We start from the raw sequence: 19,273 nt of genomic DNA, 5'->3' as shown, positions 1-19,273 counted from the left end.
GTATTATGTATTAGACAGGCATCTGGATCAACGGCACTTTCTGCGGATACTTTTATCTGTAAACAGAAGCAAAGCCTGTTAGGGCTTCGTAAATTTAACATAAATTATTATTTTATCTATAAATAACATGGTTAAATTTATAAAGACTGTAGTTAATTTCATGGCACTTTAATGATTTTTTTTTTTTTTTTTAAGAATGGAAAATGCGTTTAAAGGACTGCTGTTGTCTGTGGCTCTCTAATTTTCATGTGTTTTAGATTCTGGTGCTCCTCACACATTGTGAGGCATTAGCAGTGATGTGTAGCTAGACCAGGCTGTGCAGGGTGTTACACCACACAGGGGAAACAGAGAAAGGGAGGCTCGGGTCGCATGACAGGCTAAGGCAGCCGTGTTATGCAAAGGTTAAGTACTCCTGTGTTGGGAGTTAGTGAGGCTTGTAGTTTGCTGACCTAAATCTGAGTGATTCCTATTATGCTGAGTATTTGCTTATCTTTTGGAGCATCTCTGTATAGCCAGGGTGTAACAAAACAAATGGAAGAGGATAAAAAAGTACAAATATGTGCAGATATATGTACATATATAACCAGCAGCCTTCTTCAACTGAGATCTCCCATTTTTATATGAAATCAGCACTACTGTGTTATTGTTATACAAAGAACAGGCCAGAGCTCTTTGTTCCCCTCAGTATGCTGGTTACATATTCACAGACACTTGGTTTATTTGCTGAACCCCCGATTCCTTTCTCCCACATCCCTTAAAAAAAAATTACTTACCTGGTTCTCACTGGCTTTCACATGTGTTCTGGAGTACCACTTAATGAACTGCATTTTTGAAACCATCAATCCCAGTTGTTCTGTGCATTTATACAGATAAATGTCAGTAATTTTCATGGGAAAAATACAAAGATCAGCTTTGAGGGACCCTGGGATTTATGCAGCATGAAGGTGAGAGAACTTTGTTTTCCAACTCGGAGTTTCTAAAATAAGTAAAGAAAATCAATCAAAACTGTACAGTGATAAGTGTAATGGGCTGTTCAGTACACACTACACTTTCCAAGATTCTGATGCTATTCCTCAAAGCACATAATTAGTAAAATACAGCTGGAGCGTGTCACTTTTGGTTGAGCCAGTATGTGGAAAGAGGCCCCTAAAGCTGGGTGGATCTCTCTCTTCCCTTCACCCCCTACACTGGTTGATTTCTGTGTGAAGATTCCCCCACTGAATTGTCATTCTCTCATCCAAGTCAGTGAGTCTGACCCTTCACTTGTCACTGGGACCTGGGCTTCGTTCTGGGTGCCGTGTCTGAGCACCTACAATACCAAACAATTCTATCTAATAGGGAGAACCCAAAAATCTGTTACATTGCAGTCTTTGATCTTGAGTGTTCCTGTTAAAGACACTCGGGCTGGTGACTATTTCCAAGTTTTAATGATTTATCCCATGTGTGGAGACACAGGAAATCTTGGGACCTGACATTCCCCTGAACAAGTGGAAGGGTTGATAGTTTCCAGTGCTGAGGTAAAACAGACTGACAATACCTGTTAGATTAAAATAATGTAGCAAGCGTGATGAGTAAAGAAAGGCCAAAGGCATCAGCACAAGTGCTATTGAGAAGTTAAGAAATGTTAAACAATGTGCTAAGAATGTGGAGTTGCCTACACTTTCAGTAAATGCAGAGAAAGTTTCCCATATTTACCTAGAATATTCATGGTGATTCAAAGTCTGTTGGAAAGACTTGCATTTCTCAACTGATACCTTAAGTTGAAGAACCAAAAAGTGCTCTTCATTACATCACTGACAGGAGTCAGTAAAGACCTTTTGGTCTTCTTGCCTGGTGCAGGCAAGTAGGAAGGGAGCTTGTCCCTAAGTTTGAGAATTCTCTGTGGATTCATACCTCTTTTTTTCCCCCCACACCTCATTGTTTTAAAATACTTATTATTTTTTACTCTCTCTCTGCTTGGGAAAATCAGACTTTTGATGAGGTTTTACAAAGAGTTTAGTTGCCAGTTGTCATAAATAGTTTCTATAACCCTTAGATGAAAGATGTGAGGGTCCTCACTTGTGGCCTGTCATTCATGGCTGGGGGACATCCACCTGCTAGTGCTGACTCCTTCAACCAAGTGATCAGTGAAGACAGAAATGACAACAGGCCTTAAAGAAATAATACAAGTAATGAAACACATGTTTTAGCATCTCATGTACTTCATATTGGTGGGTATATTACATATTTAATAAAATCATACTTGCTTAGTTGAAAACATGTGAGTAAAGATGTTTTCTACTTCTAGCGATAGGAATTGAATACATGAGATAATTCTAGAATTATGGCATGTAATCTGTAACATTTTGACAGAGATACCATCAGACTTAGTCAAAATCAAATAGTGCATGTTATTACCATGTTTATTTTTGGACCACAGTCTTAATGCAAATCCCATATATGTGGTTAAGCAAAATGAGCCAGACTCTGGTCATGATTACACTGGTGTACACACAGAGTGATGCCACAGTTTCGTAGAGGAAGGAATCTGATCCTGTAACACAGAGGGTTGCATGGTATTTCAATTAAGTAGTTGATGTTTTTCACCATAGAGTTAGAGGTGAGATATTAGTGTCTGAAGCAATTTTTGTACATTATTGACTTAAATTTATAATGCTTTCCGAGATATTTTTTGTGGGTTATTGTGCAACCATGAAATGAAATAATTGTGAAAATATTTCTGTGAAAATCAAAATGCTCTATGTTGCCATAGTTTTTTGGTGTTTCTTTAGCTGGCTCTATACAGCATAAAACTCTTGTTACAGCCTTACTCAAAAAGAACAGTATTAGTTATTCCAAAGTCACAGAGTCACAGAATATTTTGAGTTGGAAGAGACCCACAAGGATCATCTAATCCAACTAAAGTCTTTAGCTAGTAAAAAAAAATTCATTATTTACATAATATCAAATCTGTCATCACTAAAATCATGTCACAGAAAATACATGCAAATGAGAATAAAAAAACCTGGGTAAGTGCCTGGCTGAAGAAATTTGGCCAGGGAGCTGAGTGCCATGTGGAGAAGAGTTTTTACAGGGATTCAATTTATGTGCCCCTTGCTTTCATTTTTTTCTTTCATTTCATTTGGTGGAAGTTTTCTATTGTTATAATTTCTCAGGAGTGCTGGTCTTTCTGAGTTGTGGCAAAGAGAGAGCTTTTTTCAGACAAGCTTGATGATTCTGTTGTAAGGGGGTAAGATGTTGATTGTTCTACCTACCTTGTTAAAGAGCTACCAGGACTTCAGAAGTTTGGAGTTCTGTTAGGACCACAAAAGTTATTTTTGTATGTGTCATTAAATTAACATATAATTACCAACACCCAAAACATTGTTATGACATTTGCTGTCTTCCCACACTGAAAGGAGTGGACTTCTCTCCATTCCTGCTGTATGTTTACTCTGTATTTCACTGAGAATTGGCTCCTTTCTCCCTCTCACCTCCCCTTTTTATTTATAACCCGTTCTCAGTTCTGGACTGAGTTTCATTCCAGTGCTCTGCAATTGTATTGTGTTTCATGGCACTGCAGAGGAATATTTATATTTTAGAAAAAAACCCCATGTTATTTCTAATGTATTGTACCACTCCCTCTCCTTTGTAAATGGAGCAGTATCTCTTTAAGTCATGTGCATTGCATTGTCTGAAAGCATTTTCCCTCTCTTTGGATGTTGCTCTATTTAATATTCTGTGAGTCATTAGAATCCATTTTTCTTACACAGTTTGCACTACTTTTGGATAGTCTTAGTTACTTTAGTCAGTGTCTGCTGGAGCCAAAGAGAAAAAAAATACACAGAGCTCATCAACTAGTTTTGTCTTCACCTTGCTAGTTAGTAGTTAATACTTTGTGGTATGTTAAGAGAGTTTCTATAACGTGGCACTCTTAAGAATACTTTTTAAAAAGAAGTAATAAACTTCAGCCAACTTGTTATTTTTAAGTGAAACTTGCAGAGTTCTTAAATTGAATCCATTCTCCTTAATAATCATCTGGTCTTAAAAACAACTATGTCACCAAAGTTAGTTACTCTTTAGCAAAAAAGTGAAAATCAAGTCAGAATTTTATGTAATTGCTGCTAGCCTGTGAAAGAAATGGGAAAAATTAAAATCTGCAAAGACATGTTCCTTTGTAGGTTATAGAGCAAAGTAGGGTGGGCTCGAGTTTGTCAGGTAACTGACTGTTCAGAAATGAGAAGTTATTCTACATTTAGCTGCATTGCTTACTGTTTTCTTCATCATGGAAAAGAATAAAATGTGGTAACAATTTTCTGTATTTGGACTGCTGCCGCACATAATTGGGAACAAGAGAGCTAAAGCTTTGATTTTGGTGAAATGCTTAGTCTGCGTGTTGGATTAAAGTGTGTGCAACAAATCACTCCAATTCTGTAATAATAATTTTTGAACACTATTTTTTTTTATTTTATTACTGTAATGTTATTACTTTTCAGTTACAGACTTCGAGAACTGGGTCAGTTGCAAGAACAAAATTGGCATGAAAATAGTTGTATATTTGTTCTGGAAAATTGATTGCCAACATCCTTTAGAAAATAGCCTGCATTGTTCTATACCTCAAATGCAACTGATGACATTAATCTCATATTGTTAGTAAACTATTATTTAAAAGTCCTGTTCTTTAACCAGTATTCTAGGAAGACTAGATAATATTTGCTAGATAGACATGTTAAACAGATCATCTGTGCAGAAATGGGTTTGTGAAGCAGCTTATGGAATGGAAAATAAATTTAGGCTGAAGTGTGCCAGCAAGTCAATATATGAGAATAATTTGCAACAAGCAAAGGTGAGGAAGACATGCAGAAATGGGGTCATCAGCTTCATGAATTAGAGGATAATATTCCCGTGGCTGGATTATATGAGGGAGTAACTAACTTTGGTGTCTGACTAATACAGAACAGAGAGTTATGGTACCAATGTTAGATATGCTTCCATGGATGTTTTTTACTCTTGTTAAAATAATGAGAGGCAACTTGGAGCTGTGATCTGTGCACAGCACAGCTGTAGTATTTTGAGACATTGCTGCTGCCAGATTTATATCCCGGCCAGAAACAGTGCCTGAGTGGTTGCACTCAGCCCCTATTTCCAGTGACATCTTAGCACTAGCCAGTGTTAAATCTCAGCAATTTGTAGCTCAGTGCTGCTCTGAAGCAGCTGGGAAATGGTCTTGCTAATATGTGAAGCCACCTCTGGCACTGGAAGGGAGCAGACAGAAGTGGCATGGTGATAATTTCTTCACATACCACATCTGAACCTACCAAACCTCATTGGTGAGAAGTGTCAGACATCATAGGACATAAGTTTTAAAATATTTACGAAGTTTTGTTTTCTTTCCTTCTGAACACCCTCTGATATCTTTGCCATGTACTTTCCAATGATGACACATTGGGATCTGACTGGGGTGAGTAATGGTGTCTGGCTGGGGGGAGGAGAGGACAGGGAGTGCTTAACAGTGAGTAATTATTTAAGGAAATGGCCTGTGTGGAACAAAAAAAAAAGTGTGTTGTGATTGGATGTGTTTATCAGCTGGCCTTTAAGTGTCACCTGTGGACAGAGCATTATTGTGTCTGAGTTTTTTAGTAGCTGGAAGTCAGTGCATGGAGCTAACGTGGGAATGTGTCCTGTGTCTGGTCTTGATTCAGTCTGTGAATCGAGATGCATGGCATGTCCTGTATTAGGGAAGATGTAGGCAAATAATACTTATCCCATGGGTTCCTGAGCTTGGTCATTCACTTTTATGACCAGCAGTTAAAATCCATAAAATCTCTTGTGCAAAATATCCTTTCATTATAGCCTACCAGCAACTGAAAGGGACATTTTACAAGTGGAGTTAGAAGCTCACTGCCCTTCCCTTTTTCTCTTGTACAGTGACACACACAGGTTTGCATTCATCTTTTATGAGGGGCATGTCTGTAAAGCCTTCTGTTTGTTTCTTCTGTCTTTATCAGGAGATTTTAGCATGTCTGAAAAGACCTACAATCACTTGGATTTTGAAATTGAGCCTGGAAGTTACAATCGTTTGTGTTCTGTAACTCTCTGTGCTATGGTGATGCTTACTGCTCCAGTCAGCTTGGTCATGCTGTTCTCTCGTGTCAGTTCTGAGATTCTCTGCAATTCTTGGAATTTTAGTGCCAAAATTCTCATTTCAGGCACAGCACATCCTGCCTCCTGAAATGAGGTGCATTATGTTTTTGGCCATCATCTTAAAATGTACTGCTGCCTTCTCTGAGGAGAGTGGAATGATTGAAGTACAGTGAAACGTAAAAATGGACACTGTGTTTTTCCATTGACAGTAGAGTTGTTTCTATAGTGAGAAGTATGGTATGGTTTCCAGTCCTCTCAAGAAACATGACTTTCTCAAAGAACTAAAATTTTAAGAGTTGGTGTTTCTTATCGTATCAATGCTACAATTGTGTCACCACTTATTTCAAGTCTTAGATCAGAATATCTGGTCTATATTTCTTCTATTCCCAGTTTTTAAAATCAGGAAAACAGATTTTTTTTTTTCTGTGCAAGCACACCTGAATTGGCTTAGGTAAATATGATTATATGTGTGTATTTTTAGGATTCATTTAAGGTTCTTCATTCATGGCTCAGTGAAAATGAATTTTTAATGCATTGTATCCCTGTTCCAAACCCATAAGTTTCTTCATGTCATCCTCATATAATTTTATTGGTGACATTTGACTTGAAGCGTTCAGAATTCCCTTCTCCTTCTGTTAATTTTCCCCATATGCAAGCATCCGGTCACTGGACTTTTTTTGAAATTCCTTTGGAAATCCCATAATCTTTTTTTCTTATCCTAATTGTACCTTTTTTAATCTAAAAGCTGTTTTTTACAGGAGTCCCTCCCCCCCTAACACAGGTGTGATATTTTTTCTTATATATAGCATTCTTAGCACCTGCCATTCAGGAAAGGGAAAAATGGAAGCTCTGTTTCTCATACTGTTCCTGCACCCAACTGCAGAATGCTGCAATTTAATTATCCAGTACTATTTTCTGCTTGTAGCTGCTTAGTTACTAGTTCTCTCACCATTTAAAATCCTGGTTTGCTATCAAATTCTTTTTATTTCCCCATTAGAAAATTTTGGATGTTTGAGGAAAGTAGTTGAAATGTGCCTGAAGTCATGTACTGTGGTAAAAGGATTCTTCGAGTTTGAAACTTAGACTGCCAACCTTTCAGCTTACATTATTCTTGGGCTGTGTGAGATCAGTTTTGAAAAGAGTGTTCTCGGGTACAACTGACTGGGATTCTGACTGGGATTCTCTTTTGATGGCTGGCTGAGCAGTGGCACAGGTCACCAAGTGCCACAGGTCCCACCTGGGCAGCACTGAGGGCTTTGCAGAGATGAAACTGTTCTGCCTTGTGCAGTCTCACTTCCAATGTCCCGCTTCTATCCCTGGCTGGTAAAAAATGTACAACCAACCCTTCAAACAGCAGAAAGAAAAAGTGCTGCCAGGCAGGAAAGGAAGTTGTAATAAAGATCAGCTTTAAGGTATTTCACTTGCCTTAGAGCCCTTTCTGACCTTTCTTTCATAATTTCTATGATAATGGAATATTCCTTTCTTTCCCTTTCCTGCTGTACTAAACAGAGGGGAAGTTGCCAGTTTGTGTTGCTGAGGATGGTTTCAGTTGCACAGCAGTCTTGGCTGGATTTGGGGGTTTGTGCTGGTTTTCCCCACGTGAGGTGCTAAGAGGTTGGAGGAATGATTCCTCCCTCCAGGCAATGGTCTGGATTTGCAGCCCCAGGTCCCGTGGGAGCTGTGCGTGCTGTGTGTGGAGAACTGGAAAAACAGTGCTCATTTTATCGAAATCCCTTTTTCCATGATGGCAGGAGATGGCATTTTCCTGTTTTCAGCAATAAGATCTTGGTCAGATAAATGCCAGCTTGCTACGGTCTCATCCTTCGACCTTTGCACCCATTCAACCTTCCCAACAGGTGGTTCTCAGTTTGCAAAATCAGGCTGTTACTTTGAAACATCAAGAACTCTTTACTGGAGATTTATAGTGCATCTTGGAGGAAAGAGGGACCACAATTTCCTCCAACATCCTTGCACTAGCATAATTGTTTACATCCAGGTTCCATTAGTTCACAATGTTTTTAACCTTTATTTTTACATTAAAAACTATATTGTGCTTGAAGCCAAGCAGAGGTTGAAGTGAACTGGGGGCTTAAGATGTGCATCTGGTGTCAGAGGTCTTACATTATCCTGGTGCTCGGAGTCTCTTCAGTGCTGTCCAGAATTACTTGGAACAATTATCGTTATTTATTGCTGTACTCGGTTTTGATCAAAGCCTGCCAGGAGTGCATATTTCAGGAGCCTCTCTGGTGCTTTTAGGAACATAAAGGATCTTTTGAGAAGATAACTAAAATTATTTGATGGTTGTGGCTGAAACAGGAACGAGCTCTAGATCAAAATGTAACTTGATTCTTTCCTGTAGAATTAGTAAGCTAAATTGTTGTGTGGTGTAAACCAGTGTCATTCTATTACCCCTTTTTGACAATATTACAACTTAATATCTTAATGTAGTTTTACAGTTTCTACCATCTTTTCAGTTGTCTGAGGCTCCCTGTGGAATTATTCCTTATCAAAATAGCTAAGTATGTGAAGAAGCAGATAAAGTTGTTAGATAACTTATGACTATAACACTATGACTAATGCCTTACTGAAGGCTGCTTGCACGTGCTGAAATTTGCATTAGAAGTGACTTAAAAGATTTGAATTACCAGTTGCACATCTTTTAAAAATTGTTTTACTGAAGTAATTTCAAGTCTCAACATTCTTCAGTTAAAACGAAATTACCTCTGGGGAAAAAAACCAAAACCAAACAAATTGTGTAATAGCTTTTCTGGTTATATTTTCCCTTTTTCTGTCTTTTCAACTCCTGACTTATCACTGGTACCTTGTGTTTCAGCTTTACTTATTGAAGTAGTTTGAGTAATCACATATGACATGAATGTTTAAGGAAACTTTGTTGCTACAGAATAAAATGGGGGTTTTAAGCTCGAATCCCAAGTCTCTTTCAATTGACATGTTAGTAGAATCCCATTTCCTTCTCATAGACCTTTATCTTGTAATAAGTCAAAACATCCTAAACTCACTATTAAGAATGCTTTAATTTTAAAGGTCTATTTACTCAGCCTATTTATTCTGTATTAAAAAAAAATGGGCTTGACATGTGGATTTCTCTGTGGCCTTAGGTTGGTGTGTACATCCAAATGATCTTTTTCTTATGCATTTTCTGACATTTAGAATTTTCCAGTAAGAACACACACAAAAAAAATCTTCCTTGTGAAAAGGTGAAAGACTGAGAAAATGGAAGGAAAACTGTACTCAGAGAAAACAGAGTATTAAGAACAAAATTTATCAAGGCAAAAGATTAGGTGAAAACAGTCTGTAATTCTCCATTCTGAAGTGCTATGAACTTGAATAATAACAAATAGGAGCTGGACTTGCTTGGTTTTGAGTGCATATTTGACCTACTTCATGCACTTTGAGTGCGTATTTGACCTACTTCAAGATTTGCGTGATTATGAAGTTAACTTCATTGGGTTCACCATATTTCTAAAACATATTAGCCACTGCTAAGTCATTTATAGCTTGAAAGCAAACAATTGTAAATGCTGATCCATTCATATCCCACCATAAAATACAAGATGGGTTATTCAGTGCTGTCTGACGCTGCCACAGAGAACAGAGTGACTCCTTTTCAAACTGTCTATATATAAACGGCCCAGGGACAGGCTACAATGAGGGGTTTCATTCTCAGGAGGTGCACTGAAGGTTTCCTGTCGCCACCACAAAACTGGGGTGTTTCTAAAGGAATTGGCTTCTATTGTTTTAATATTGGAAGTTACACTGTGAGGGGTTTTGCGTAGAGTAAAATAGGAATTCTCATGTTGGTCAAGGATGAAGAATCGATCTGGGAAATTAATTTATTTAATTGATAGGTATAATTGATCATGATCTATTTGTATTTGTTTATGTGTTGTCGAAGGGATAAGATAAAGCTGGTAGTTCTTGGTTTTGTACTACATGCTTCTAAAGCTGCATGTCTAGAATGAGAAATGAGAAAGAAGGCAACGACAGTTTTGACAAAAGCAAAACAAGCCCGTTGAACTGGGAAAATTAAAGCAGTTACAGAAGTGCTTTAAAATAGGGAAAAACTTGATAGAAGCTGTAATGTAGAAAATTAACATGGGAAATGGAGGGACCCACTGAGAAATACCAGGCCAAAGAAAGTTAAGGTGATGAAAAGGAATTAAGTAATCAAAGGCAAGAGAGATGTTATCAGACATTCTGACCCATTTCATGATGGGGCTGATGGAATCGCTACAGAAGGGGATGGAGAAACGTTCAGTAAATGTAGCTGTACTGATTGGAGAGGATAGGACAGGAATTTTATATTTGTAATCCAAGAGCCTTTAAGGTGAAATTAATTTGCAGGATTTGCATTTACATATTTTTATACATGCTTTTATAGTCCAGCTAACCAAGGAGCCTGAAAATAGCTAGCTGATGGGTTCTCACATCATGCAGGTTAATTCTCTGTAAATCTGGAAATACAGAGGCTGAAAGAAGATAGTTGTTGTTCTAGTATTTTAAAAGGAAAAGAGATGATCTGAGTGATTATAGAAGTGTTAAACAGACAAAATATAGAATGGCAATTATAGGAAGTAATACATAATTAATGAAGAAGAAATGGTATTTATTGTCATTCAGTACAAGTTTTTTGGAGATAGGTCCTTCAAAGTAACTCAATATCCTTTCTGAGGTCATCATGTTTAATTGATGAAGACAATAGTAGCAATACAGCACTATTGTGTGGCTTACAGGACTTCTGTAAGCTGTTTTATTAATTATATCAGAATGACTTGATTAATACTGAAATTACAGGATGTGGACACAGCATGCCTAGATTGCCTTGAAGATGGAACAGAGGGGAAAGGCATCCATTCCCATGTCTGCCCTATATCACACTTTCTAACAAGAGAAAACATATTATTCTTAACAAAGTTGGGAAGTGGCATGAAAACTGGAGGAATTTATAATGTTGTGAGTCTAAGGCAGTGTGGATTACTTAGTGACCTTGGCTGAGGCACCTGGTAACTACTTCAATACAAACAAACATCAGGTTCATAATTTACTGGCTATGCTTACAGGATGCTGGACTCTGTCCTGGTGCACCATAACAAAAAAGGTATTTTAGGGCTGCTTGTGAAACACTGACTGGAGTGTGCACCCCGGATGTTCCGGAGACAGCAGGAGTTGGCAATACCACTGTTTGCTTTTCACCCTCGGAGAATGGAACAAAATAAAGCCTACTAGTATTTTATTAATATCTTAGTTTAATTCTGTCTGTTGGCTAAGTGTCCCGTCCTACCATAAACAAATCCAAGCAGATGTGTTCCACATGCCCTCCATTCAGCTGTAGGCAAAGCTTACCCATGTGTCTGGTGCAGCATATGCCTGAGTAACAGTGAAAATTGTCCTCAAAACACTTCCTGCAGTCTGTGTTCTCTTCCCCTGAGCCTCATTTGAGAACAACACTTGTGAAAATAAACATATCCTAACTCTTTTATCAGTATTCTTTTAATTAATGCACTGAATATTTAAAGCAACTGGTAAAAAGACCTCTGAAAGAGTATTATGAGTGATTAAACCGAGCAGCAAAGGGGACCTCCAGGATCTTAACGTTTATAATAGTCCTGGTAAAATAGTCACGCTTTATATTATCAGTGGATTTGAATGACAGAAACAAAAAATCCTCTGCAGAACACTGCTAAGTAAAATTATTGGGTCAGTGGGCAATTTATGTGAAAAAGACTTGCCCAAACCTGCTGTTGTTTTGCTTTATTTTGAGTTTTGTTGTGTATTTTTATTGTGATGCTGATTCGGTTTCCTGTCTTTGACTCAGATTACAGGACCGGCCCTTGCTTCACTTTGGTGACCAACCAGATGTGCCAGGGGCAGCTCAGTGGAATAGTGTGCACAAAAACCCTCTGCTGTGCCACTGTGGGGAGGGCGTGGGGCCACCCCTGCGAAATGTGCCCTGCCCAGCCCCATCCCTGCCGCCGGGGCTTCATTCCAAACATCCGAACGGGGGCCTGTCAAGGTAAGTTACCAGCAAAGCCTCCCCCAAAGCTGCTGAAATTGTTACTGGATTAATCTTAATTGAGTTACACTGCTGTGAATAACCTGTCCTAAGCCATTCTCGGCTATATGTGTGAAGAATGGAAAAACACTGTCAGATGCATTACTTCATGATTCAGTGAGTGCCTGCTGTTCAAGTGAGTACATTAGTAACTCAGGTCATGTGAGAGCAGCCAGCATCTTAATGAATTTCTCACTGCCAGCAGCCCTTTTCCTTGGTTCTATAATGGTGTTTTTCTGAGCATACCACTCCATCACTCTGTGCAGAAATTTCTTCTGTTGCAGAAAGCACTCAAAACATGCAAAAATCAATCTGTGGCAATACTGCTCCATTTATCCAGTGTGGGGATTTTTTAGGTAAAAGTTGTTGATTTTGAATTCACCTTGGATGTCTTATCTCTAGAGCTGAGATAAGACTGCTTTGACCTAGAGAAAAGTGCCTGTCGTGCCAATTGAAATGCCCTATTATACATTTTATACAATTTTGGAAATGCATTTGCATTTGTTTCAAATTGTTAAATCCACCCAGATGTTGCTTACTTCTTTCAGAGCATGCCTTACCATAGAAAGTCCTTACACTGCTTTTGGCTTTTATTCTAATACTTCCAGCTGTATAAATTCTTTTATTGTCTGGATGTCTGGCAGGAAACAGGAGAAAGTTAACAGGGGCAACTATGTATTAAACTGATGTGAATTATACATTCCCAGGACCATATTCTTTGGGGACAGTTTATTTCAATCTGTCTAACATTTTCTAATAAGTTACAATATTTTTGAAAATTGGGAAGATAAAGAATATAAATCTATGAGTTATTTTGTATAATCATGAAATTCCTATGAAGGACTTCAAGGCATTCCATGGCATTAAAAATGGAGATACCTTCTGTCACAAGCCAAGTCCTGGTTGGTGCCTGCAGTTGTGTGTACTGCATGATGTGCCCAAATTTTGACCTCAGTGATTCTGTTCCCCCTCTCACTGTAAAGGCCAGGACTAAATGGTGCAGAAATCTGTGATCCAAGGTTCTGGACACTTCTGAAAACTTATGTACGTAAATATGTGGCCCACACCCCTGAATTTATGCCACGCCTAGTTATATCCCTCTTGTTTGTGTCATGGGAAAGCTGCAGTGACCTCTCCAATGGGTTTGTGCAGTTTGGAATAAGGATACTTCTGCTTACTGCACATTTCTTAGCAAGCAGCTACACTGATGCTAATCTGTATGTGGTGCCAACACAGTTTTGGCCCCGTGTGTTTGACTTGTATTTTCCAGTTTTCTCAAGTGTTGTGTTCATCATTTCAACAGATCTGCTATGGGATCACATATTAGCTTTATTTTTCATGCAATTGTACTAAATCTGGTCCTTTTGAAATCAGATAACTTCCATTCAGGCTGGAGACATTGAGGGATTTCACATCCGTATTCAATCTAAATAAAGGAAAGCAGGTTAAATAAAATCTAGGTTGTCTGAAGAGAAAAAGAAATCCTCGTTATGTGTAGAGAAGTCAGAAAAAATAAAACAGAGAGGAGGGCACATTTATTTTCAAAAGTAAATAGAATATCACTACTCAAAGTCTGACTTTGAAAATTAAATTAATATCACAGCCGAGATTTTTAAAGATACAAAGGAGAAAAAATGAAAGCCAAAAGGTGCGCTTTTGAAACAGACATTGTGACTCAGAAATATGACTTCTATTTTTTTAATTTTTGAGATTTTTTAAAGTCAGTACAGTGCCACGAAGTCTAGCTGTTATTAAAGCACAGCATATTGCTGTAGCTTGAGTGCCAGCAGCAATGTGGCTGTCGGGGTGCTGAGGCTGTGCTGGTTCTGTGGCCTTCGGGCACAGCTCTTCCCTCGGGCACAGCTCTTCCCTCGGGCACAGCTCTTCCCTCGGGCACAGCTCTTCTCTGCCTCTGCTGCTGAACCCTCTGATCCATCTCAGTCTGCCCAGGGATCTTTACATAACACCTTACCATGTGGTACAGATATGCCCCTTGGCATTCCTGAAACTTCCTACTTGTGGCTCCCAGGGAAATTGCCTCTTGGCCTTTTATACAGACACAATACTTTGATTTTCAGACTGCAAGACACATTGTAGCTGGCTCTCTGGGATTCATAAAGGGAGATTTGAAGGCATCATCTCCAGCCCAGTGTGAAGCCCAAGAACTCAAGTAACCAGGTTTTATCAGCAGCAGCTGGTTCTTCTGGGGAGATGAGGGAAGCACGGGAATTTGGATTGGAGAATGGAGTGCTTGGTGCTCCTGAAGGAGCTCCTGAGCAGCCCCTGGGGACTGTGAGCCAGACTTCCTGAGTCTCCTACTGCAATCCACTCCTCCTCCTCCCTTAGCCTCTTCTCTGTAGCTGTTATTAAGCTGTGGCAACACTTCTGCAGCTGAGTGACGACACACGTGTTGTTGTGCTAAAATAGCTGTGAGGCCAGGAACTGGGGCCTCTTGGAAGTATTTGTCATGAGCCTACTACCTAGCCTGTGATACCATCTTCGTTGTTTCATTTTCTCCAGTGAAAAAAATCAAAAGCAAAGAGAGAAGAATAAAAGGGAAAAAAACCCTCCAAACTGAGTATGTCTAACCAGGTCATTAATAACTCCTCCTGAGACATTAATTATGGCTATGAACCTTCTTGAGTCAAATCCTAACAGCAGTCTAAGGTCATTGGTGCTGATTTTGCTGCAGTGATGAGTTAATAATTTCCATCAATAATGACTCTGCAGTTCCTCGTGCTCTCCATGAGGCCCCTTCCACGCACACCCTGCCCCTCTGCGCTGGTGGCCTAAGCACTGGATGGAGGTGCCAAGATTTTGGAAGGGGCAAGTGATTTTGGGTGCCCAGCTTCAGACACTTAAAAGAAACTTGAGTTCTGACAGGCTGTGTTCTCTGCACACCATTCCCCAGATGTTTTAGGAAAACAAAGCAATAGCAGTTAGATATTCAATGTCTGTAACAATAATAACTATGTGATTTCTTGCAGAAAATATTTAGAGTACTGTACTTAATCATACTTTTCATAGAGTAACCACAAAATTAGTGTCTGTCTTTGCAAGCAAGTATCATAATATTATGATGGGTGAAGAATGGATTTAGGCATATTTACTTTAATTTCTGTGTAGACAAATTATTATGGCTGTTCTTGAGAAATGAAATAAAAGTGCATGTTTTTTCCTTTTTTATATGATAGATGTGGATGAATGCCAAGCCATCCCTGGGATCTGTCAAGGGGGAAATTGCATTAATACTGTTGGATCTTTTGAGTGCAAATGCCCAGCTGGACACAAGTTTAATGAAGTGACACAAAAATGTGACGGTAAGAACTTCTAGAACTTTCTTCCGAAAGTTAAAAGGGAGAGTCTTCTTTTGGGGACTGACTTTAACAGTTTATAACAAACTTTTGAGTCTCTTTTGCCTTGAGTATGCAAACAGCATTATTCACAATAAATACAAATAGTGATTCTTTCTCCTAATCTTAAATATTGGTGCTGCAGCTTTTTACAGCCTTTTTTTCATGTAACATTTCACAGATTTAAAGGTGCATCTTAACATTAAACATTAAAACATGAAACATTAAACCTAAAAATACTTTCCAACTGCTACATTGCTTTAGAAATGCTTGAGGCACATGTTTCTTTGTGGATCTTTTAACCAAAGAGTGTATATGACTGGAAGGTTCAACACGTTCCTACCTATTCAGCTAAATTGTGTGTAATATAAGCGAGGTTTTGACACTGCTGAGTGAAGATTGCAGGACTGTGCTCTAAATTCACCCTTACAGCTGCAGATGGCACAGAAAGACCAACATAAGATATATTGGTTGTCCTAATTTGGCAGTACTGCAGGTGCTAGATAGTAGTGTGGAAATTTGCAGTGTGTGATTATGGAATCTTGCTAATTTTTGACTGTGATTTATTAGTATTTTTTTTCTTTCTAATATAATAATCAAACCTAGACGTCTCCCTTGTTCTAAGAGAATTTTGAATACCTATGGAATATAGCACTAAAATGTGTCAGTTGCACATTATTGATTCATATTTACTATGAAGTCCATATATGTTTAAAATCTTGCAACTGATTCTACTTTTAGTCATTAGACAAAAATTAGGTTAATTTAAGCAGACAACTTTCATAAGTGGTTAGTGATTTTGGATTGCTAACTTTCATTACCATAAAGGATTTTGACTGTTAGAATGAGGTGTGCATTCACCACCCTTTCTTGCATCAGGTGCCTTTTGAGAAGCACTCGAAATTTTTTAGTAATTTCAGAAGAATTACAACTTATTCTTTCAAAAGAAAAATCCCTGTTTCAGGCAAAACTTTATAATTTATTTGCAGGTTAAGGAGAGCAATTTCAGAAGAGTTTGTACACAGCGTGGTTTATGTATCGAATGCCAATGGTTTTGGCAGAATGTAGCGTGCATTTAGGGTAGAACAACATTGCAAGTGTTTCCTTCTGTGGATGAAGTACCAAGAGTGTGGTGAATAGGAAAGAATGAACGTGTGCCTTGTTAAGTATTAGTATATGAAAAACTGAGAGCTGTAGGCTTGCACAGACTGCATTACATAAACATTTTTCAGTTGCTGAATCATGAAAAAAACCAACCCCACCAACAAAAAAAGAACAAAAAACCTAAACAACCACCAACTTCGGAGCTTGTACTTGGGAACAGTTAAGGGACTGGACCCAAGAACCTGGTGTAGCTTACTTTGCTCCCAAATGCTGCCACAAATTTCCCGCCCCATTTGTGAAATCCCTTTGGAGTGATTGCCTGGCTGCAAAGATCGGATGAATTTTTCCTTCTTTAATTTCATACCTGTAGATTTTTAAACCTCAGCAAACAGAGTTACTTTCAGTACATCTTCATATTGTATGTACCAAACAATTTCAGTTAAACCTGTGTAGGTATTAATACAATTCAAAGAACTGAAAGTAGCATCATTATACCAGTGTCATGAGATACAACAGAAACAGCAGAGTAACCATTCCAGTATTTTAAATTATTTTTTGAGTTTTATATGGCAATATGAGACGTTTGTTTTCTAGTAATTAACTGTAATTAATTCTTATACTTAATAAATAACATCTGATAATGTGCTTGATTTAGCTTCCTATCCAGCAAGAAGTACTTCTGGCAGCTGTAACATGTTCTTGGTCACTGATTTAGTACAACTGGGAGCTGTCTGCTGAATTGCCAGTACTGTTTTCTCAGGGGGTCCCCATTAAAGTAGGATCATAACAGCAATTGTCAGGGACAGGGAGACGATGAACAAGATGGGAAACGGAGTGTGTTGGTTCTCTTTATTAGGATAGCTGGTGGAAACCTTATTTCACTGCTTCATATAAGCATTCCTCTTCCATTTGCATTCATTCTGAGGTAAATGCTTTGGTGGCCAGGGGGAGTAATTTTTCCTGGAGTAACATTTAAATCTGCGAGTACATCAAGTAAACTTACCTTTATAAAACTCGCTTGCTTAACAACGGCAATGTTGCTTATATGAATGTCAACACGAGTATAAATAGTGAAATACTGTTTGGGTTAGGCTCAACCCTAAAATGAAGAGTGATGATTTTGCTTTTAAAAAGGTCGTACTCTATATAAACAGTGGCAACACTGACTTTAAGATAAACATTGGTGAATTTGAGTCAGAAAATGCTTGAATCTGATCCACTTACGACTGCATTTTTCTCTGTTAATTAAGGGCTTTATTCAGACCAAAATTCAATTTCCACATTTTTTGTCACTGAGACTTTTGGGACTCCTGTGGAGTATAATCCTGGAGCAGAAGCCAAAAGTCTCTTAGCAGTGCTCCCAGGGCACTCGGACTTGAGGCTTTGGCAACACCCTGGAAGTAGCACTGAACAAAAAGTCACACCCCTCTCACACACCCAAGTGAGGAATGTGACCCACATCAGGACAGCTGGCAAAATGCTGGAGAAAAATGTGTGCACAGGGGACCCAAAGCCTTGCACACTTAGGATGGGTCAGTCTGCAGAATTTGGTTACCTGTGTGCCATCCCAGCCCTCTACTACTTTCCTGCAAAGGCAAGGGGCCACAAAGGTATTGGAGCATCCTGTGCCTTACCTAAGAGAAAGAAAGTGTTAGTTTTTGTATCATTGAGTTTTTGTATTACTGCCTTCACGGGAGAAGTAGAGCAGAGATCCTCTCTACTTGCTAAAACACTCATTAATGGTCCTGTGGGACTTTGGGTGTTCCCCCATCTGTTGGGGCCAAACTCCAATTTAGGCGTTACATTTGAATTCCTTAAATCGTTTTTGATGACTACGGTATTATTCACTCCTCGCCTTGGTGTGCTGGGTGGTGTTGCAGTATTTCATCTCAGAAATTTTTGTGGTTGGTGAAATCATTATTACAGCCATGTGTCTATCTGTTCTTGGATCTCTGGAGAGAGGTTGGGTAGGGTCCTGTGATGCCATTATTTCTAGCTGGATGCTCTCTGTCAGGAGAGCAACTGGGTGATGTAGGATGGCTGTGACAGGCAGTTCTCATGGATCACTCCAGAGAATAACCTCCCTTTCTGCTCTGATTTGCTGATCTTCTTGTAGGTACCATGGAAAAGAGCGAGCTGTTTTTAAGCTCAGCAGAACTCCAGGTCCCTACAAGATGAGAGCAGAGCTAATTAGATACAGCTGCATTTTTAAGAGTAGAAACCAAAGGGAAAGCAACTACACATCACAGGTGGGCTACTGGTGGTAATTAAGGAGCAATTGAGGCTGACATAGATTGTTATTCACATAGCTGTAGATAATATAAACTAGCTGTGGAAGAAACCCTTCGAGTTCCCTCTGTTCCTGTGTGCAGCTGTGATGAGGTGTAGGCAGGTATTTGTTACGTTTTTTTCCTGCACACTTTGAAAATTTTTCTACATTGTAGCTATGATGAGGATTTAGTGTATGGACTGAGATTTGTTAGTGAAGACAATCATGGTGTGAAAATTTTATTTTAAAATCCCTGACAAAATATAAAGGAGAATTATGGACACTGCCTGACTTCTGCAACAGATATTTCAGTTACTGTCTAGAAACCTCTTGAAACTTCAGAACTTGTGA

General features: G+C 38.8%; 1 protein-coding gene across 4 annotated transcripts in view; it reads left to right on the top strand.

Moving 5' to 3' along the window:
- FBN1 (fibrillin 1) overlaps positions 1 to 19,273 on the top strand; it is a 147,328-nt gene that overhangs the window by 41,622 nt on the left and 86,433 nt on the right. For all 4 annotated transcript variants that reach the window (XM_050309429.1, XM_050309432.1, XM_050309430.1 and 1 more), the window contains exons 6-7: positions 11,960 to 12,157; positions 15,391 to 15,516. In XM_050309429.1, the coding sequence (XP_050165386.1) occupies positions 11,960 to 12,157; positions 15,391 to 15,516 (324 nt within the window). The remainder of the gene's footprint in view (positions 1 to 11,959; positions 12,158 to 15,390; positions 15,517 to 19,273) is intronic.

Source organism: Myiozetetes cayanensis, unplaced genomic scaffold (assembly GCF_022539395.1).
Source record: "Myiozetetes cayanensis isolate MyiCay16 unplaced genomic scaffold, myiCay2020 scf14, whole genome shotgun sequence".
Lineage (NCBI taxonomy): Eukaryota > Metazoa > Chordata > Aves > Passeriformes > Tyrannidae > Myiozetetes > Myiozetetes cayanensis.
Note: the sequence above shows the minus strand (reverse complement) of the source record. Positions and strands in the feature narration are given on the sequence as shown.